The 22,037-nt window shown below is 52.1% G+C and overlaps 1 protein-coding gene across 1 annotated transcript in view; it reads left to right on the forward strand.

The window, feature by feature from the left end:
* The first annotated feature begins 1,433 nt into the window (after nucleotides 1-1,433).
* CDH22 (cadherin 22) overlaps nucleotides 1,434-22,037 on the forward strand; it is a 70,349-nt gene continuing 49,745 nt past the window's right edge. The window contains exons 1-2 of the mRNA XM_027078162.1: nucleotides 1,434-1,848; nucleotides 11,448-11,742. Coding sequence (XP_026933963.1) covers nucleotides 1,597-1,848; nucleotides 11,448-11,742 — 547 coding nt within the window. The 5' untranslated portion in view covers nucleotides 1,434-1,596. The remainder of the gene's footprint in view (nucleotides 1,849-11,447; nucleotides 11,743-22,037) is intronic.

Genomic DNA, 22,037 nt, shown 5'->3' on the forward strand with positions numbered 1-22,037 from the left:
AGACAGCTGTGCCCACTCCCTTCCCTGAGGCCCACAGGTGTCAGGCTGCACACCCTTTTACAGCTCTGGTCACAAACAACCTGGCATTTAGGTCGTTCGTTACTGGGGGTTTTGTCTCTCACCCCACTAAACTGTGAGCTTATTGAATCTTTATCTTAGCATCCAGCCCAAACCTGGCACAGAGTCGAAGCTCAGCGGAATGGAGTTGTTGAACTGAACTGAGCTTGGGGAGAGGAAAAGTGGGGACTGAGCCCCTCACCTCCGCTAATGCTTCTCCGTGCCTGAAACTCCTCCATGAAAGCAGCATTGCTGTCCCCTGTAAACACCCACATTAAGCCATTATTCATCATTATGGCTTGAGTAGGAGTTAGTCCCTCAGATCCTTTCTTGCTGAAAGCAGAATCTGATGGAGGGAGGGAATGAGAGATGGATTGATCTGGGGAGGCAGTGCTGGTCCAGGAAGGGGAAGTGTCTTCCAGACTTTGGGAAAGGAAGGTTTTTCTGGGGAGTGTGGAGACACCAAAAGCAAGCTCAGAGGGGATGTGACCCTGCCCAAAGCCACACAGGGAGCCTCCAAGCAAGGCCCTCTGGGACTCAGGTGCCCCACCCGTGAAAGGGAGTGTGCAGGGACTCACATGAGGTCAGTGGGGCTTCTCTGGGTCCCTGGTTTGGATGGAATGACCTCTCTGTGCTGCTGTGGGGAGGCAGGCGTGGTGGGTGGTGGGCTGCGTGCTGGACTCTGTGTCCCCAGGAGGCCTGGGTCCTGGGAGCTCTTGAAGACCCCTTCTGGAAGGGGCAGCTTCCTCTCTAGGATGGGGGTTTCCTATGGGGTCGGCCGGGCTGGAGAGATTGTCAGCCAGGGGGCAGGGAAAGCAGCTCATAAGGTCCCTGCCCCTGTGGGCACCCGGGCTGGCCCAGAACCACCAAGAAAGGGCTGGATGCGGGGGTTGTGAGGAAAGGGGGCGTGCTGGGAGAGCGGGGGAGAGGAGAGGTGTGCGACGGGAGTGGAAAGGGGGCAGCCGGGGCGGGGGGGGGGGGAGGGGCAGGGCTACTAAGCCGTGGGCCGAGGAGGCGGGAACCACTCTGTCTTGTTTGCCCCACGCTGCACAGTGCCAGGCACATGGTAGATGTCTAATTAGTACCTAGAGGACAAAAAGGTGGACCCAACCTGCCCTGTCCCCGCAGAGAGCCTCCTCTGATGTTTTCTTGTTTTTCTCGCAGGCTCCTGGCCCGGACGGCCTCTCGTCCCCGAAGGACCCCTGTGCTCAGGGACCATGGCGCACCCCAGACTCCGGAGCTGCCAAGGAGCTGCCTGGTGATCCGGCCGCGGCGGCGCCAGGGGGGCGCGGGCGGGGACCCCGGGGGGCCGTCCATGCCCCGGGTGCGGCCGCGCCCCCTCCCCCTCCAGCCGGGCGCCTCCACGTCTGGGCGGCGTTCAGGGCCGCGGGCCTGTCCGGGTGCCCCGTCGGGGGCGGCGCCCCGGCGGCCGCGCTAAGGCCACCATGTGACGCGGCGCCGCTCCGTCCTGCCACCAAGCGGCGACGCCCTGCTACCTCCCGTCCATGCTCCTGGGCCCGGGCCCCTCGCAGGCCAAGCATGAGGCCGCGGCCCGACGGTCGGGGTCTCCGGGTAGGAGCGGCGCTGTCGCCCGCGATGCTGCTGCTGCTGCTGATGATGCCGCCGCCGCCGCCAGGACCCCTGTGGGCGGCGGGCACGCCTGCGCCCTCGGCGTACGGGGCTGCGCAGAACGGCGCGCCGGGCGCGGGCCGCGTGAAGCGCGGCTGGGTGTGGAACCAGTTCTTCGTGGTGGAGGAGTACACGGGCACCGAGCCCCTGTACGTGGGCAAGGTAAAGTGGGACCCCGCACCCGCTGTCCCGCGCCCGGGACCCCGCAGATGCCCGCTGGTAGACGCAAGGGACCCCAGTTCCCTCCCCCACTAAATCCCAGTCCCTGCTGCCTCCTCCCTGCTGCCCCTGGTCAGGAGCAGACAATAGGGTCATCACTCTGCTCCCATTACTACTACGCATCCTTCTCTAGTCCCTCTTCCTTCTGCATCTTAGAGCAAAGAGTACTAGTAGGGAGGGAAACCCAGTCCATCTTGTCGCTAGATGCATCTAGAATGGAGAAACGAGTTTGCACATCTGATCATGTCACTCACAAACTGTCCCCACTGTGTTTAAAATTCTTCAGTAGCTTCCCATGCACTTGAGGTCAAATCCAGATTCCCTCCCGCCGCTTGCCAAGACCGGCTCCTCCTCCAGCCTCATCTGCTGCCACGCTCGCTCTGAGTTTCCGACCACACACCCTTCTGATGCCCTTCTGATGGTCCCTCCGATGCTCCCACAGGCTCCTGCCAGCCCCGTCCCCCCTTATCTAGGTTGTTTGCCTCCCTCAACTGCTCTCTCCTGCTCCGTTCTACTACTTCTGCTGCTTACTTTATCTCACACTCAGGCCTCTGCTCAAATGCCACTTCCTGAAAGAAGCTGCCCCTGACCACACCAGGCTGGGACAGACCCCTCTGCATGTGGCCATCCCTCCCTGTTATGTGCCCTCCTAGGTCCTGGTATCTTTCCTTCATAACACTTAACTATGCGTGTGTTTGTTTGATTATGCAATTAATGCATGTCTTTCCTATTAGATCGTGTGTTTTGCTCACCATAAAATCCCTAATGCCTAGCACAGACATTGCTCACAAATTGTTCATTGAATGAATGAATGAAGGAATGAAAGCTGCTTTCTCAAACTCCCTGAGTAAATGTTGCTTAACGTGGCAGAAGATCTGTGCCCTAAGAGTATAAGGAGCTGAGAAGGACTTTTCATCCATTTAATCCCTGAGCCCCCATGGGTGCGATGCTGGAGACATCCTGGTACATAAAAAGCTTCACAGGTCAGCACCTGGCACTGAGTAGGCATTTAATAAGTGGTATGTGTTGGCTGGCTTCATGGAAGTGTTTTCTAAATGCCTGAGCTGGGTTTTGATGTATGAGTAGGAGTTTAGGCTGATGGGGAAGAGGGCATAGCCTATCAAAAGACATGGAGGCCTGACGGAACCTGGCTTTTTCAGAGACTTGTCCGCAGTTGAGATGTTGAGGTAGAGGGTGCTTATAGGGCAGGAAGAGCAGCGCAGTGCCCAGGGACAGTTCTCTGGCTTCTGCCGAGGCCAGTCAGCTTTCCAGGAAGTTTTGGTCAGCAGAGGTGAGGGGGGACCAACTGTGGAATTTCCTGTGTGCTTAAATGAGTCTGAGAATTGGGAGGCTGACCAGGCTGCTCAGTTCAAGGCTCATGGCTCAGGACCCTCGACAAGGAGGAGAGGAAAGTTTGATGTAAACCTTGTGGGTTTGTCTTGCAGGAAACCCAGATTCTCACTGGTCTAGATACAGTCATCCCTGGTCCTTGGCTACTCTCCCCTCCATACATGTGGCTGAAGTTGATCCCCACAACAGAGCAAAGTGAAGATTTGACAGAGCACAGAGAGGTTCATGTCTCTGCTCAAGGTCACCCAGCAAACTAGTGGCAGAGCCTAGGACTCCTGACTCCCAGCCAGGGCGGTGAGATGGTGGGGCTGGTAGAATGGGGTGAGGGGAGGGGGAAGGAGGAGCCAGTGCCAGCTGGGCAATAGCTAATGGTGAGGTAGCTAGGGATGCAGACTTTGGAGCCAGACACGCCTGAGCTCGAGGCCCGGTTCTGCCAACCAACCCATTAACCGTATTACCTGAAACAAGTTACTTCACCTCTCTGGACCTCAGTCTCTTCGTCTGTAAAAGTGGGGCTAGGGGAGCTCACTTCCGAGGGTTGTTGAAAGGATTACAGAAGAAAACTGAGCACAGAAAGTGTTCGGCCTGTGGCCTGGTTGTTTGCTTATTGTTGTTTTCTCATTATTCCCACGTGAAGCGCTTAACCCTTAAACTGCAAGGTAGAAATCGTTCCCTTTTGTGGGCAAGGAACTGGAGGCGCAGAGAGGGCAGGCAGACAGTGGGCAAGTGGCTTAGCCAGGATTGGAACCTGTGTTCTGATTCTCCAAACATCTCCAAGACCTCCAGGCCTGGGAGAGAGATTTTGGTCCAGGAAGCCCCAGAAAGTCAGGGAAGGACTGTGACACATCTCCCTGAATGTCAGCTGTCGTGGTCTCAGGCGCCTCAGCCCGCTTGTCTACCCGGAAGCTGGGGCTCTGAGAAGGCTTCCTCAGCCGCTCACCTCCTGAAAAGATGAGAGAAACCAGCCGCTGATTCACCACTTGCAACCTGCATCCACCTAGCCATTATCGTCATGAGTCAAACGCCGCCCCTATTGCCTTGAACCACAGTCTGTCGGCAATGGGGGGACCCTAGTAAGTCCCTGCCTTAGAAGATGGGGAAGCTGAGGCTAGAGGCAGAGAACATCATGCCAAGGCCAGTTAGCTTTCCAGAGAGTTTGGATTAACAGAGATGGGGTGAGACCAGCACGGTGGTAGAACCAACCCCAAGAGACGAGGCTCTCCTGACACCGGGTCTGGGCCCAGTGCAATTTTTTTTAAAATTTTTATTGGAGTATAGTTGATTCACAATGTTGTACAGCTATACAGCAAAGTGAGTCAGTTATACATATACATATATCCACTCTTTTTTAGATTCTTTTCCCATATAGATCATTACCGATTATTGAGTAGAGTTACCTGTGCTGTACGGTACCGTCCTATATTAAGCATCTTCTATGAGCCAAGCACTGTGCCCAGCCCTGGGGGTCTTGTCTTCACAGCAGCCTCTCGCAGCATCCCCACTGCTGTCATGACTACGTTATCTTCCCCCTCCATCATCTTCACCCAGAGCCCCTCCTTGCTTACTCTCAAGGCCACCTACAGAAAAGCACGCCATGCAGGAAGAGAGAGAAGTTTCCATCTCTTTGCAAACATGTGCCCAAAGCACCCTTTCTTGTGAAAGATGGTATAGTGTGTGGTTCAGGGAGGCCAACCAGAGCCAGACTGCCAGGGCTCAAATCCCAGCTCTGCTGCTGATTCCCTCTCTGACCTTGGCACATTATTTAACCTCTCTGTGCCTTAGTTTCTTTATCTGCTGAGTGAGGCTATACCTGGCACCTCCTCAAAGAGTTGCGGTGAGGATTCAATGGGTTAGCATATGTCAGGAACCTGGAGAGCACCTGGTATGTGCCCAGTAAGTATTAGCTTTTATTATGATGGGTCTCACCTGTTATTTCCACCACCTAGAGTATGCATAGATATTATGAACCCCTGCCCCCAATTCCGAAAGCCTTCTGGGCAACCTGATGTCCTAGTTTCTCACCACAAAGTAGGGGGACGTGGTTGCCAGCCCACCCCTCGCTCTAGGAATATGAGCTCAGCCTTTTAAAAAAACCACCTGTCCCCTTTCCAGCCAAGTCCCACATTTGTTCAAGTGGTCGTGTGCATGCATGCACACACACACTCATACCATGCTCTCTCGCTCTTCAGGGAAAAAGGACTTCTCCACGGTTTCAGTTAATTCACTGCTTCCCGGTCCCCCGCCCCAGGGAGCCATAGGGAGCATCTGTCCTTGCCGAATTCCAAAGGTAGCTTAGCAACAGCACCATCAGCCGAGTGAACCCTGGGCACCCAACGGTAACCTATTTTACAACTGCCTCCTCCATCACTCACCGCCAGGCTCCTGTCAGCACCTGCAGGAACCACTGGCCCCGGTCGTTGTCACCAGGGCCCCACACCAACAGCTCCCTCTGCTGTCCTGCCCCCCCCCCTACTCCCCACCCCCGGCAGCCTGGCTCACCTCTTCCCCTCACCTTCTCACAACACCCACCCTCAAAGCAACCTACCAACATTTCCATGTAATCTGGGTACTTGGACTAATCCCTTTTCCGAGCCGTAATTTCCCCCGAGGCTTCTGTCAGCTGGATGTGGATTTTGTAGGATTTTTAATTTCTTTTTTTTTTTTTAAAGAGAGAATTATGGGGTCAGCACTTATGACCAACTCCTGTGGGCAGTGAGATCTATTTTAGATATACGACAGGATTAAGGTGAGGAGGAGAGCAGATTTAATTAAGTTGCTAATATTTAAAGAAAATTGATGAACTCCTGGTTTACCAGTAGCACAGACATGAACAAACCCCTCGTTCCAGGGGAGGCTTTTTATTTGATTTGCTTTCCGTTTAAATCCTGGACTCCTTTCATTTGTGTAGCCTCACTGTCCGTTTAATTGTCTTTAATAAGGAAAACGTACCTCTGCTCGCATTTAATTTTGATTTAATTAGGAGGAAGTAATTAATGGCCTCGTAAATCCCATTTTTCAGCCCCCCAGGATGAGAAGCCATCACTCTGGTGTTTTTCATGTTGTTTATGATCCAGGGCTGGGGCTTAGGGAGGGGGAATTCCCTCAGGGGCCGTCTACACTCGATGCAAAGAACCGAGGATGTGGAGCCAGACAGGCCTCGGGCTGCCTCTTGTTGGCTGTGTGGCTTTAAGTACGATATGGGCCCTCTCTGAGCCTCAGCTTGCCAAACTGTACAATGGGGAGAGGATAATCTCTGAGTCCCAAGATCATTATGAGCTATCAAGGAGGTAACAGTAGGGGGTCTAGAAGTGTGCCCAGTGACTGACCTTCCTAGTCTAGCTCAGGTGCACCTGGGATTTAACAGAGTGACTGGATCCTCCAGAAATCCCAGCAGACAGTTGGAGAATTCTAATGACAGCTGTATATTTCATTATTCATGTATTCAATGTTTGGTGCTGTGGCCTATCCTGGGGACCAGGGAGCAGTGAACAGCCATATGCTTGATCCTCAGGGAGCTCACCATCTCACACACACATACACACACACACACACTCACACTCATCTGTCCCACTCCCCCTGTATTTTCTCTGCATGCATTGTCAGGACAGCTAGCGTGTGCCAGGCGTGGGGAGTTCAGACAAAGACAAATCAAAGTTAGTCCCTGCCCCTGAGCCCCATGACAACTGAGGAGACAGATTGCAACACGAAGGTGTTACAGGGGAGTGTGGAGCAGAGGGGAGTGTGCATGGGACAGGGGTACAGAGCAGCGGGAGGGCAAATGGGAAGGCATCTGGGAGGGCTGCCTGAAGGAGGAAACAAGCTGAGTTTAAAAGACAAGAAGATATTGCATGATGGCCCCTGTGTCTCCAGTGGGTCAGGATTTGAGCCTGTGGTTCTTGTGTCAGGAGATGGGGGAATGAACTAGATGACCCTCAATCTCTTCTGAGACCAGGTGCCAGGAAAGGAGAGAAAACTCATCTTCACTGAGCACTCACTGTGTGCCAGGAGCTCCCACATATTATCTGATGAATCTTTGGACTCTATGGGGAAGCATTATCCATTTCATTTATAGATGAGAAAACTGAGGCTCAGAGGAGGGTAGCCTCTTGCTCAGGGCCAGGCAACAAGTGGGTGACAAAGCTGACGCTGGCACCCGGCCATTCCTGAATACAAGGCCCATCACCTCTCCTGATCTGTGTCGTGAAGTCCTTTTCCAAATGATAAAATTCATAAAATAGAGGCTCAGATTGAAAAGGCCGCCGATAACCATGGCGTGCGGGTACAGGGTGGTACAGGCCTCTCCCCCAGCCGTGAAGCCCAGTGAATGCCCTGTAGCCTACTCCATCTTCCTTTCTCCCGCTTCTTTAGCCAGAGACGTTGTAAGTGGACTAACCAGGTTCCAAAGGCTGCAGAGGGACTAACCTGCGCTTTGGAATCAAACAGAACTAAGCCTATCTCAGTCTGTTCACCTGGAAAATGGGGAGATATTTACATATGCCACAAAATTAAATTAGATTTCTGCAGAGGCCTGCAATCCGGCACATAGTAGGCGCTCGGTAAATAAGAGCACCGTCCTCCAGCCTCACAGCTGAGATTCTTGAGAAATACCCTCCTGGAGTAGAACCACAGGCACGTCTCCTCCACTCCAGAGCCAGGACCCAGGCAGGTGGGGCGAGCAGCCCCAACCCAGCCCAACTCTGCCGCTCTGAGCTCTTAGCTTCTCCGCAGGCCGACCATCCCTGTTCGGACTCTGCAGTCCCCAGAGAGTAGCCACTGCACCCCACTGTGAGCTCTGTGTCGTGCTTCACGGAAGAGCATCAGTGACATCACTACTGGGTTCCGCTCCCTCCTCCCCCATCCTCAATGGTAGGTGATCCCTGGCCAGGGTCTGAGATAAAACGTCAAGGGCAGCAGGGACATGATGGAGACAGAAAGGGAAGGAGACAGCCACTTACAGAGTGTGTAGGTCATTACCAACATGCTCACGTTTCATCTTCACCACACCTGTGCGAGGGAGGACTTGATCTGATTTCTCAGATGGAAAAACAGACCCAGAGGGGTACAATTAACAAGCCGTGCAGGTTGATCACAACGTTAGTGAGCCGTGGGATCAGGAGATTGGCTTCCTGCACTTAGCTGGGTGACAAAGCAAATGACCTCCCCTCCCTGTGCCTCAGTTTCCTCATCTGAGAAATGGGAATAATAATAATGTTTCATAGGGCGGTGACGAAGACTAATAAGATTACAGGTGTTAAGCATTCCCCCAAATGGTGTCTATTCTCCCACACTCTTTGGGAATGTTTACTGATTAAATAAAAGCTCGCAACAGGTCTGATTGGGAAGTGGGTGGAGGCACCCTAAAAGGGAACACGTTTGCCCGCTCCTGTCCCCAGCTCCCCTGGGCAAAGGTGGAGGAAGAGCATAAACAGCAAACAGGAGAGACAGGTCTCCTCATCCCCAGCACTGCCGGTGATTCAGGGCTGATGTCTTGAGATAATTTTATTGGGGGTATTAAACTGAGTTATGAGGTTTTTACAATCCAGCCACTTATGAGAAATCTATTAACAGTAACTGGACAGGAAGAAGGCTTCACAGTGGAGCCCAGGATGGGCATTAATTGGGGCAATCCATAACAGGACAGGGACCCGGAAAGTTTCCACCCAACGCCTCCATTTACTCCTTGCAATTTCTGCTGAGAATCAGCAGACTCGCCAAAAAGAGAGAGATGCCCATTAATCGGCTAATGAAATATGAAAATGTTTATGGGCCATTCAATCTTCCAAATAGCACTTCTATAATCCACCCTTCAGACACAAAGTTCCACCAGCAGAATTTATACTCAGACTCCTCCTGCATGGCGGGGGGTGGGCTTTCATCCCTCTTCATGGTGATTTCATTGGCACCTGTTATCCTGCTGAGTGGGCTGGGGTACATGCTGTCCTGGCCCGAAAGGAGCCTTAGGGATTTTCTTGTTCACGTCCCATCTTTGCGGAAGCTTAGAGAGGAGCAGGGACCTGCCCAAGGTCACCAGCTTCATTGGATGCGTTTTCCTCTGCTCAGAGCTGCCTCAGAGATTTGGACGTTGAAGGATAAGGACTTGGGCGTTTCTATTTGGGAGAACAGTCCCTCTGCTGGTTCCTTGCCCAGGAGATCTCAGTGCAGTGAAAACAGCCTGGGTTCTGGAGCTTAACAGTGCCTGGATTAAATCCTAGTTATATATAGCTAACATTTAGTAATAATATAATAATAACGATAGCTACCATTTATGGGACACTTATTATGTCACAGGCAGGGCTGATTTTCAGCTAGTACAAACTGGTATAGTTGTGCCGGTTGTTAAAATAGTGAAAAAGCTCCCCACCTGTGGTACATAGTCTGTTTCCTCTCCCTTGCCTCAGCCTCCTCAGCCCCTCCGACCTGTCTGTGATCCAGCATCCAAGGGGTTCCCATCTGAACCAGCAGGGGCTTTGCTGCAGCACCACTCCATGGGCAGTGCCTCTGCCGGGCTGGCCGTTACATATTGTGTCACCTGGTGCCGGGAAGGTGCTAAGGGCTTTATGTGGACTTTATGCTCAATTAGCCCCTCCGGTACCTCTGGAAGGAGGTGCTATTATGACCCACATGTTAGAGAGGAGGCAGCTGAGGCCCAGAGAGGTACAGTGACTTGTGCGAGGACTCACAGGGAGGTGATGCTGGAGCCGAGGCTGGACCAGGCTGGACTGCCTGTTCTGCCGCCATGGGCTCCTCCCAGGAGGCCTGAGGATGGAGTGAGAAAGCCCAGGCTGTGGACCAGGCCGGTTCCTCCAGCAGTCTGACCTTGAGCAAATCATCCTATTTCTCTAATCCTCAGTGGGAAAGTGAAAAAAAAAAGATCTGCAAAGTGGCGATAGCAAAACCTACTCTAGTAGGGATTTTTTTTAATATTTATTTTATTTGTTTTTATTTATTTAATTTTTTAGGCTGTGTCGGGTCTTAGTTGCAGCATGCGGGATCTTTCGTTGCGGCACGTGGGCTCTTCGTTGCAGCGCGCGGGCTTCTCTCTAGCTGTGGCACGCGGGTTCCAGAGTACGTGGGCTCTGTAGTTAGCGGCCCGCGGGCTTTCTCGTTGAGGCGCGCAAGCTCAGTAGTTGTGGCGCACGGGCTTAACTGCCCCGCGACATGTGGGAACCTAGTTCCCCCACCAGGGATCCAACCCGCATCCCTCGCATTGGAAGGCGAATTCTTTACCACTGGACCACCAGAGAAGTCCCCTAGTAGGGATTTTTTTTTTTTTAAAGAACTCTGAACCAGATAAGTATGTAAATTGCTTAGTACACTGCCTGGCACATAACAGGTGCTCCTCCAATTTGCAACCCCTTCCCCCTCTGTCCCTTAACTCCCTGTCCCCGGCATGTGCCAAGCCCTGAGGCTGGCTCTCCAGGTACCAGATGAGTAAGAAAATACCTCCGGAGGCTCAGAGACTAGGGATCCTGGACCTACAACTCAGAGTGAGGTCATGGCCAGCAGCTTGGAAATTTGTTAGGAATGCAGATTCTGAGGCCCCACCCCAGACCTCCTGGGTCAGAATCTGCTTTTTACCAGGATCTTCGGGTGATTTGCATGCACATTGAGATTTGAGAAGCGTGGCTGCAGCAGTCCTACAGGCTGAACGTGATAATGATGACTTTCTGTATTGCAAAGATCTTGGAGGGGAATGGTGGGGTTGGAGGTAGGGGCAGAGAGGGAATCCATAAACGCTTTTGGGAAGAGGTGGCGTCTGAACTGAGCCTCGCAGGATGAGTAGACTTTCAGTAGACAGAGAAATAAGGACAGGGCGCTCGAGGAAGCAGCAGAGAGCTGTGGAGGTGGTTCTGATTTCTTTGTAAGGGCGATAGGGAGCCATGGGAGAGTTGCAGGCGGGGGAGGACGTGTTCAGGTCTGCCCCTGAGGCTGACAGCTCGGGCTGCAGAGGGGAGGGTAGATTGCAGGGGCGGGGCTGGAGCGGGAAAAGCCATGGCGGGCTAGTGAAGCACTCCAGCCCAGACAGTGAGGCCTGGGACCGGGATGACACGTGACTTCCCCAGCCTCAGTGTCTTCACTGAAGAATGGGTATGTCAGAGAAGAGATGTGCTTAGGCACAGGCCCCCTGTGGGACTTGGCCAGGGGGAGTGCCAGGAGGAGCCCCCACCCCAGCCTCCACCCTGCCTCCCCAGATCCACTCGGACTCAGACGAGGGTGACGGGGCCATCAAGTACACCATCTCAGGCGAGGGCGCTGGTACCATCTTCCTGATCGATGAGCTGACGGGCGACATCCACGCCATGGAGCGCCTGGACCGGGAACAGAAAACCTTCTACACGCTGCGGGCTCAAGCTCGGGACCGCGCCACCAACCGCCTGCTGGAGCCTGAGTCGGAGTTCATCATCAAGGTGCAGGACATCAACGACAGCGAGCCCCGCTTCCTGCACGGCCCCTACATCGGCAGCGTGGCCGAGCTCTCACCCACAGGTGGGTTGCCGGCTCTGAGGGGCGCGGGGAGCTGGGGAACGGGGGAAGGGGAGCTGCCAGGTTGTGAGAAGGAGCCTGCTGCGGGGAGGGGCAGGGGAGACAGGGTATAGGTGTGAGCCCAGGTGCCCACACGGACTCAGGCACAGTCCCGGGCAGTCGCAGCTGCACTTCTGGACAGAGACACACACGTGATCTCAGGCACATACACGGGCACAGTCCCTATGTGGACATGGACCTACGTGCAAACACAGAGATGTACTTGGACATGCTTATACACCCACACAGAATCGCACAGGCCAAGACCCACTTACAAGCTCGGCTGTCCACGGCCCGGCTCAGGCACGGCCCCATGCGTGGACAGCATCGGGACAGTCACACACACAGGCATGGCTGTCCACCTGGACACGGCCCTTCCCCAGACTTCAACTCACCCAGACACAGCACAGCCCTTGGCCGCAACTCCCACACAAATGCAGGCACAACCGAACATGGGCACACCTACAACCTAAATCAACCAGAGTGGGCATAGCTGAAACAAGACCCCACCACACAACCAGACACGCCCTCACACTAGACACAGCTACGTGCAACGTCACCCAGGAAACAGCCCCTCACGTGGACGCAGCTTATGCACAGACACCTACCTAGACACAGGCGAAAGCCACAGCCAGACATCTTTACCAGCCTGGGGTCGGGCTTCACCAGAGCGTAGCCGCAGACAGGCATGGGCACAGCCAGACGCGACAACCTCCAGACAGCTTCCTCCACGGCCCACAGGAAGCCCCAGTACACCAAGACCCAGCCACCTGGGGACACAGGCTCACAGAGGTGGCCGAGCCCCCGGGCACAGATTCAGCCACCCCCTCCCAGGTGTGGCTGCAAACACCAGGGGTGCCGCACACACACAGTTGTAATAGAAAAGGCAGGACGCACACCGAAACACACATCTGCAGGAAGCCTTCAGACCCAGACATCCTCAGAAACACAGCAGCGGGACACTGAAAGGAAAGGTTGGATGAATCTGCCTTCCCCCACCGTAGGGCCCACAGGTAGTGGAATGACCATCAAGGTCCCACCTAGCCGAGGGCTCCTGGTAGAAGCTGGAGTCGTGGCATGAGGGGCAAGCCAGTAGCTGCCACCTTCCCCACCGCGTTAGGCTAAGTCACCTGCAAGCCAGACCGGACAGGGAGCAGTGGCCCTAGGTCCTAGAACACGTGCTGTCGCTGACATACTGTGGCCAAGGGCTTGGCACTGCCTCTCACTTGGCCTTCCAGCTCTGCAGCTACATGGCAGAGGCCGGGGGAATTTGGGTTTTGGGGGAAGAGTGCAGTCAGCCCTGGCTTCCCCGGATTGGACCAGATCTGGCAGGTTGGTGGGTAGTGAGTGGGCAGCCGGTGACAGAAGAGAAGGGAGTGGACCGGAGAAAATGGTGAGCATGAAGGAATGGTGGGAGAACAGGGAATGGCGAGGGTGTGAATGTGGGTGTGGGCTGGCATTCACACACTCACGGTGCACATGTGCCTGCTGTGCATACGCATCTCACACGTGCACAGGTGTGCCCCTGCACGGCCATAGCCTGTGTATGTGACAGGCTATGTGTCTGTTGAACGGATTCATTCATTCATTGAACAGATATGCATAGGCACTGGGGACACAGCGAGGAGAAGGTAGACCAGCCTCCCTGCTCTCTGACAGAGCAGACATTCTGGCCGAGGAAGACAGGCAGGAAACAAGTTAACACATCATGGGTCTGGGAAGATGACACTGAAGCAAAGACTTGAAAGAAGTGATGGCATGGGCCCTAGGGAACAGCATTCCAGGCAGTGGGAACAGTACATGCAAAGGTCCCAAGGTTGAATTCCCTCTGAGGGGAAGCAGAAAAGCGACCAGATCACGCAGCCACGTGGTCATAGTCAGGGTTTTGCCTTTTAGGCTCAGCAAGCTGGGAAGTCAGTGGAGGGGCTTGTTCAGAAGAGTGACATGATGTGACTTAATTTTAACAGGATCCTGTGGCTGTTCCATGAAGATTAGATGGGAAGGTGGGGTAAGGGCAGAAGCAGATTGCCCATTGAGAAGGATATTGCAGTTACCTAGGCAGGAAATGATGGTGGCTTGGAACAAGGTGGTACCAGTAAGGGTATTGAAAAGAGGTCAACTTCTGGATATATTTCAAAAGTAGAGCTGAAAGCATTTGCTAATAGATTGGATGTGGGGCGTGAGAGAAAGAAAATTCAAGGATGACTATCGAGATTTTGACCTGGGCAATTATAGAGATGGGATCTCCATTTACTGAGATGGGAGGAACAGCGGGAGGAACAGATTTTGGGGGGATGGAGGGAAATCAGGAGTTTGGTTTCAGACTTGCTAAGTTGGAAGTATTTATTAGAAAGCCAAGGAGAGATCTTGGAAAAGGCAGTTCAGTATACAGGTTCAGCAGCAAGGTCTGAGCTAGAGAGATAAATTTGGAGATTGTCCATGGCAAAGACCCAGGGAGCACTTAGAACTCAATTTTGCAAGTGGGGAAACTGAGGCTCAGAGCAGGAGTCCAAGGTCACACAGCAAGTGAGAAGTAGCTTAAAGCCCTGACTTCCCAGGTCCAGCAGCCCTCACTCCTGGACTCAAACTCTGGCCGAAGGAGACATGGCCCTGTCTCTCTTCACCCAAAACTGAACTGCATGTTTCTGCATGGAAAAGGCTAGAAAGATGACGAGAGAGATAAGGCTGGAGAAGGAAGCTGGAATCATATGTGAAGGACTTGAGGGAAGCACATAGCCTGGGAAAGGCTTAAGCAAGGAAGTAACATGGGCAAACTTGCATTTTAGAAATTCCCCTCTGCTGTGGGGTGGAGAGTGGATGGGGATGAGGGATCCAGAAGGAGGTGCAGCCCCATATGCGCCATGTTGGCTTGCCCATCACCACTTCACTCACTTCAACTCCGAGTGGTGGCAGGACTGATGTCAACATCCCCATTGAACAGATGGGAACACCAAGGCTCAGAGAGAGGAGATGTACCCACAGTCACATAGCAAGTCAATGACTGAGCAAGTTGGGCTTGGCTCCCAGGCTGTTGGAGCAGCAAGGTTCCTGTGTCACTCATGGGGAAAGTGAGACCGAGAAAAGGGCAAGGACTCATTCACGGTAACCCAGAGAGTGGGAGGCAGCGCCAGCCCCCAGCTTCATGAGCACGGCCCCAAGGAACTCCAGCCCTGCCTCACCTTCCTCTCCCGGTCCACTGACTCTGACATTCTGCTCAGGAAAAAGTGGGGACTTAACTAGGACAAGCCAGGGGAACCCAGGAGGGGGAAAGAGGAAGCAGAAATTAAATTAGTTTGTTTCATTTGAGCAACTTTTTGAAGGGGAGGCAAATCCGACACCGGATGCTTACAGAGACTCCAGGCGGCTTTGAAAATCAGTCACAATTACTGAGCCTCCTGATCTGGGCTAAGCGGGGCGGGGCCGACAAGCAGCACCAGGGTCTGGGCGGCTTCCGAGATCAGAAGGAGAAGGGACACAGCCTGGAACATGAAAGGCAGCAGCGCTCACCATTTAAACCACTCACAGCTTAAAAGGGAAGGGAGGTGTGCCGGGGGCGTCCAATGAGCCATGCTTCTGAGGAGGGGCACGCCAGCCATGCTGAGCCTAATGCGGTGAAGCGGGTCCTGCATCTGACCACCAGGAGGCCCGGCTCCCCCGCGTGACCTTGGGAAAGTCCCTGCCCCTCTCTGGGCCCCAAATTCCCTTTTGAGCACGGAGGGGGCTCATTCATGCCTAGATGTTTACTGAGTGCCTACTCTGTGCCAGGCACTGTTCCAGGCATTGGGGTTTCTTAGAAAGCCTACATCTAGAGCAAGGAGAGAGACAGGAAAGAAATAAGCAAGTCAACATATAAATGCACCCTGTGGTGTAAGTGCTGTGAAGAATAAGGGAATTGGGAGCTATACTGGGGGAGTGCTAGTTTAGAGGGGTCAGGGAAAGCCTTTCTTTTTTATAAGAGAACACTTGAACAAAGATCTGAGAAACCAAGGGAATGGACAAAGGAGCTATGTGAAACAGTAGTTTTCACAGTTTATTGTGTGTCCAAGTTACTTGGAGGACTTGTTAAAACACAGATGGCTCCCCTCTCCTCCCCAGGGTTTCTGATTCAGTAGGTCTGGGCTATTAGAAATGTTTGCTTTTTTTTTTTTTTTGCGGTACGTGGGCCTCTCACTCTTGTGGCCTCTCCTGTTGCGGAGCACAGGCTCTGGACGTGCAGGCTCAGCGGCCATGGCTCACGGGCCCAGCCACTCCGCGGCATGTGGGATCTTCCCGGACCGGGGCAGGAACCTGCGTCCCCTGCATCGGCAGGCGGACTCTCAACCACTGCGCCACCAGGGAAGCCCTAGAAATGTTTGCATTTTTAACAAAGATGCTGTCAAAGGTGATGCTGATGCTACTGGTTCAGGGACCACACTTGGAGAACCACTAAGCTAGAGGAAGAATGTTCCAGGCGGAGGGAACAGCGAGTGCAAAGGTCCTGAGGAATAATGTTTGGTCATGTCTGAGGAATAGCAAGGAAGTCAGTGTGGCTGAAGAGAAGAGTAAATGAGGGGGAGAGGATCCAAGGAGGTCAGAAGAGGTACCGGAAGCTGGACCACATAGGACTTTGTAGCCATTGAAAGCCTTGGTTGTACTGTGAGTGAGATAGGGAGCAGAGGAATTATATGATCCAACGTAGATTTTTAAAAGATGATTTGCTGGCCGCCATGTTGAAAATAGACTGTAGGGGTCAAGGATAGAAGAGGGAGATCAACGAGGAGACAACTGCAGTCTTGGGGGCAAGAGATGATGGTGACTTGGATCCTGGATGTATGCTGAAGGTAGAACCGACAGGGTTTGTGAGGGATTGGATGTGGGAAGTGAGAGAGAGAGAAGACAAGGATGATGCTGAAATTTTTGACCTGAGCAACTAGATGGATGGAGATGCTATTGCTGAGATGGGGAATGATCCAGGAAGAGCAAGTTTGCAGCACAAAATTAAGAATTCGTTATTGGACACGTTAAGATTGAGATGTCTACTGGAAATCCACGTGGAGTTCTCAAGGGGACAGTTGGATCTCTGAGTCTGGAGGTCAGGAGCAAGTTCAGGGCTGGAGTTACAACTCTGGAAGTCATCAGCAGAGAGAGAGAGAATTTAAAGTTTGAGACTGGGTGAAATCAACAAGGGAGTGAGTTTTGGTAGAGAAGAGTTAGACTAGATAATCTCTTGATGTTGGGGGGCTAGACCCCTTCCCTAGGCTGTCACAACCCGACCAGTGGACCACAAGAGAATTTCACAGAGCTCCTGTGCCCGGTTCAACTCCACCTACTTATTAATGCCAACTATGTATAAGACAAAACACTTGGCACTGTTGAGGATACAAAAATGACAAGTTCAATCCAGCACACATCTGTTAGCCACTGCTTTACTCTGGGCACTGCAGGGGATATAAAGATAAGTAATTGAATTAAATCCACAAATGTTTATTAGCACCCATTATATTACAAGGCCTCCAATGTACTTGGCTCTGGAGGGGTTGCAAAGATGAGTCACCCAACTAAGCAAACACTTATTAGCACCTACTTTATATATATATATAGCCCCAAGTGGATAGAAAAATAAGCAGTTGGTTTAATTCAGTAAATACATAATAGTTCCTACTGTGTACATGTCACTTTTTCTTTTTTTTCCTGTACGTGTCACTGCTAGGTATGTGGGGATACAAAGATAAGCAAGATACTGCCACTGACCTCAAAGGGGTAGCAGATCAGTTTCATCTGTGGTGCCAATTCTGATCGACTGGTAGTGACTGTAGGGCTGTGTTGAGGAGTCTGAGGTCTCATTTGGGCTCAGCAGAAAAGAATGCCACAGTCGATTAGTGATGTCTGCTGGGAGCAAAGGAAGGAGAATGTGGTGAAGGAGAACGTGTATGTGGTGGTACATATACCGTAGGATGGGCATTACTGGACCGTGGGATTGGGGCTCAACAGACTGTCGAAACGGGCAGGGGCCCTGCCACAGCTGCTTTCCCATGGATTCCAATCCCTTCTGTGAGCAGCATCTTTAATAGATGGAAAAAAGACTTTCGTAGTACAGTCTGCACTTCTTGGGACATTCACTAAATAATAGCTATCGGCCAACACTGCTTTCACAAAGCTATTTCCGTTTATTCTCACTGTCCTGGGGAATAAGCAGGGCAGGTATTTCTATCCTCATTTTACCAATGAGGAGAAAAATGCAGAGAGAGATAAAGTAACTTGCCTGAGGTTCCATACTAAGAGCTGGAGCCGGAACCAGACCCAGAACCTGGAATCAGAACCTAAACTACTTGGCTCTGTGTACATGGGAAACAGTCACAACCACCTCTTTAGTGTGCACAGGACTTTACAGCTTGCAAAACACCTTCACATCCCTAATCTCATTTCATCCTCCCAGGAACTCTCTTGGGTTAAGTGCTGATACCCCCATTTTACAGATGAGGAAACTGAGGCTCAAGAGAGGAGGGGAAATAATATCGGGAGGGCACACTATCTGATTCCCAGGTCCCATGCTTGGGAGGAGGGCGGCAGAGAGGAAAGGAGGAAGGCAGGAGGCAGTGTGCTCCCCAGGGGTCTCATTCGGGGAGGGCAGTGGCTGGCTGGGAGCCTCCAATTGTCCCATCTGCAGCTGGAGAGAGTGTGGCTCGACAGCCCTCAGGCCCAAGCCAGGAATCAATCGCTGGCCTCTGCAGAGACAACTTCTAAAGATGTTTTTAATTAAAGTCCAGGAAGATCTATATGTGCAATATCTCCTTGCCTAGCAACGGCACTGGCTCTCACCACCCAGGATGGGGAGAAGTGGGACAGGAGGTTTCTGGTGGAGAGAGGTGTCAGAGAAGAACAGAGGCCCTGGCCCTCAGGAGTCGGCCCCATAGCTTTCTTTGTCTTTTCCATCAACAAATCACTCAGCGAACACGAGCACCCTCGCTATGCTAGGCCCTGTGCCCGCGTGGCAGTGGGTACAAAGGTGACAAATCTACCGTCCTGCCCTCAAGGGCCTAGCACATGGTAGGTGCTCCGTAGATATTGGGTGACTGAACGGAACTGAATTAGAAGCCAAAACTGTTTGCTTTCTGCAACTGGCAGAGGGACGCTACTGCAGAAACTTAGAATGTTGCTGTCCCAAACAAACAAGGTGACCGGACTACTCCACAGAGGGTCCCGTTTAAATGTGGAGAGGATAGAAGAGCCTATGGGACTCAGTTAGGGATAGTAGGGGAGTCCCTTCTCTCAGGGGAACAGATGAGATCCACACACACACTCAAGTGTTGCCCGCCTGGGTGAGTCCGTGGCTACCTCTTTCTGTCCCACTCTCTCTCTCTCTTTGTCTCTCTCTATATCTCTGCCTCTCTTACCCTCATCTCTCTGTCGCTATTCTAATTTCTCCCTATGTGTCTGGGTACCTCTGTTTTTCTCACTTTCTCTCTGTCCATCTCTCTGCATCTCTGTCTCTCTGTCCCTTGTTTCTCTGTCTCTGACCCATTTTCTTGCTCCATCTCTCTATGCCTCCTTCTCTGTCACTTGTCTGTGGACCTGCCTCCTCCCCCTCTATCCTCCGACCTCCCCTTCCCATGCAGCCACTTTCCTGAATCTCCTGTGTATCATTCATCTACATTAGGCTGCCGTGGGTGGGCAGCCGGAAGTGCGGTGGAGGCCAGTCCAGTAAGCTGGCATTGTAAGTGATGAGCAAAGAGGGAGTTGGGAGGGGCATGGTGAGGGGGGGAGTTTGAGAAGGGGCTTGTTTCCTGTGTAATCTGAATGTTCCCAGGGACTTGACAAGTGGTTTTTAATTTTTAATAGAAAGCATTCCATACAGTTCCGGCAGCAGCAGGGGGTGGGACTCATGTTTCATAAATGTTTGAGAAGGTAATGGGAGCCAAGGGTTTCCCCAGGCCCAGCAGGGAGGCAAGGGGAGGTAGGGAAGAGGCAGGATGATAATAATTACAAACATCTTCATAATCATGACACTTGGTCACCTTAGTTGAGGACTCTGTTCTTTTCCAGAGCGTTTCATCTCTTTCATCTTATTAAGGGATATCCCTCACCCAGGAGACAGGAAGGGTAAAGTGTTGTTTCCATTTTACGGAAGGGGAACTGAGGCCCAGTCAGGCCAAGTAGTTTTCCCACCGCCACACAGAGAGCCAAGGAGAGGGCTGGAATGAGAATTTGTCTTCAATCCCTGACATCCACTCCACATGACATCACCTTCTCCCTGAGCAGCTGGAGGTCCTGGGGCCCAATTTTGGGCTTCCGTTGGATTTCACAGACAGCAAGGGTTAAAGGAACAAGAAGGGAAAGAATTCTGGCCTGGGAGCCAGAGCATGGATTCCAGTTCTTGCCCCGTGACAAACCATGTCAGAAAACAGATAAACTAGAAATGAGGAGTGGGCAAGGCCCCTCCTTCCTGATACTGGTACCCACGGGTCTCCTGCGCAGGGCCAAGGACACAGACCTAGAGATCTTCTGACCATACAGAGAGAGGAGAAAGGAATAAACTCTTATTGAGCACCTACTACGTGCCTGGCTTCACCAGGCACTTAAATCCATCATCTCTAATTCCCATAGCACCTCTGAGAGGCAGAGTGGGCCCCTCTAAAGTACCAGTGAGGAAACAGGTCAAACAGGGGGAAAGACTTGATTGAGGGCACAGAGTGAGGGAGTGGTGGGATTTGAACCCAGGACTCTCTGATGCCAAAGTCCACCCAGTCTCCATGAAGTTGTGAGGGGCATCTCTTTGTAGGAGTGTCCAACTTCTCATGCTGATTTGGTGGCTTGTGTCATCCTTGCTGCTTCCTTCTGGGTGCCGGTCTCAGTACAGGCACAGTGAGTCCAGGAGGGTGACATGCTGGCTACAGTGTTGTGGGTTTGAATCTTTTCCTACCACTTACTAATAACCTAATCTTGGGAAAGTCATTGAGCCTCTCTGTGACTCAGTTTGCTCATCAGTTCAATCAAAGGCTGGGGCATCAGTTCTCAGTCTGGAATGCACTTTAGAATCACTGCAGGAGCTTTTAAAATCCCCTTGCCTGTGCTCCACCCCAAGAGAGCTCTATTAAATTGGTCTGGGATGGGGGCCCAGCAGCAGTTTTACTTTAAAGCTCCTAAGAGATTCTAATGTGCAGCCAGGTTGAGAACCACTGGTTTCTGTGCTCTCCAAGGACCAGCCTTTTCATAGCCAACATTCCACATGGAGCCCTGGGCTCTGAGATACTGTTCACCCGAGAATCCTTTGGGCAACCCTTCCTATGCCAGCCTGGAATTAGGCCCTTGATCCCGCGTAGCAGGACTGGGTGGCAGCACCATGGACAGCAAATGGCTCATTCTAGCCAATCCCACCCCTGCTTCTGGAAGCCTGGGCTTGAACCAGCTGCCAGAGAGCGAGAATCCTGAGCCCAGTTCCTTGCTGTTCCTCTGCTCTTCCCTCGCTCTCCTTTCTTTGACTCTTCTCTCATTTGCCTATCTACTTCTCCTACGGATCCCCTCTCCTACAGCCTTATAAGGCAAGGTACATGTGTGTTTTGACATCAGATCGACCTGGGTTTGAATCCCGCCTCTGCTATTTCCTTGCCGGATGAATTTAGCCAGGGGCTGTCCTTGCTGCTGAACAAGGAAATCTATTTGAGTTCTCACAGCGATCCTGAGAGCTTGTTAGTAATATTACCCCCGTGTCACAAATGATGAAATTGAGGCAAAAGGGGTTCATTACTAAACATCAGTCAGTCTCCGTCTCCTCGTCTGCAAAGTGGAAATCTTAATAGAGCTTACTTCAAGGCTCTATTATATGAATTCCATGAGATACTATACATAAAGGGCTTGTTATAGCATGTATCACAAAGAAGTTTTTAATAAACCTAATCGATCATTATCATTGAATAAGGGTATATAATAATGGGTTTCATTATTAATTTACATCGTCACCCTTCACTGTGTGTAGCAGCTTCCTCATCTGTAAAATGGAATTGATGCAGGATTGCTCTGGAGTCGGCTCGTATCAGCTCATGAGAGCCAAGTATTGATTTTCAGGAGTTTTATGAACCACTTGATACCACATTCATAGCTTGAAATTGGCCATGGTGAGAGTATTTACACCGTAGAAATCAGCAAACACTACAAAGCAGGGAATTCCTCCCTACCCCTCCATCCCCCAGAGCCAATGGTTAAACACGTGCCAGCATGTCCCCTGCATCTACATCAGAGACTTGGTGTGAGGACTGAAGAAGAGAATGGCCGTGATGGCGCGT

The sequence above is a fragment of the Aethalodelphis obliquidens genome, unplaced genomic scaffold (assembly GCF_003676395.1).
Source record: "Aethalodelphis obliquidens isolate GAN/ISIS:26980383/991018 unplaced genomic scaffold, ASM367639v1 scaffold42, whole genome shotgun sequence".
Taxonomy (NCBI): Eukaryota; Metazoa; Chordata; class Mammalia; order Artiodactyla; family Delphinidae; genus Aethalodelphis; species Aethalodelphis obliquidens.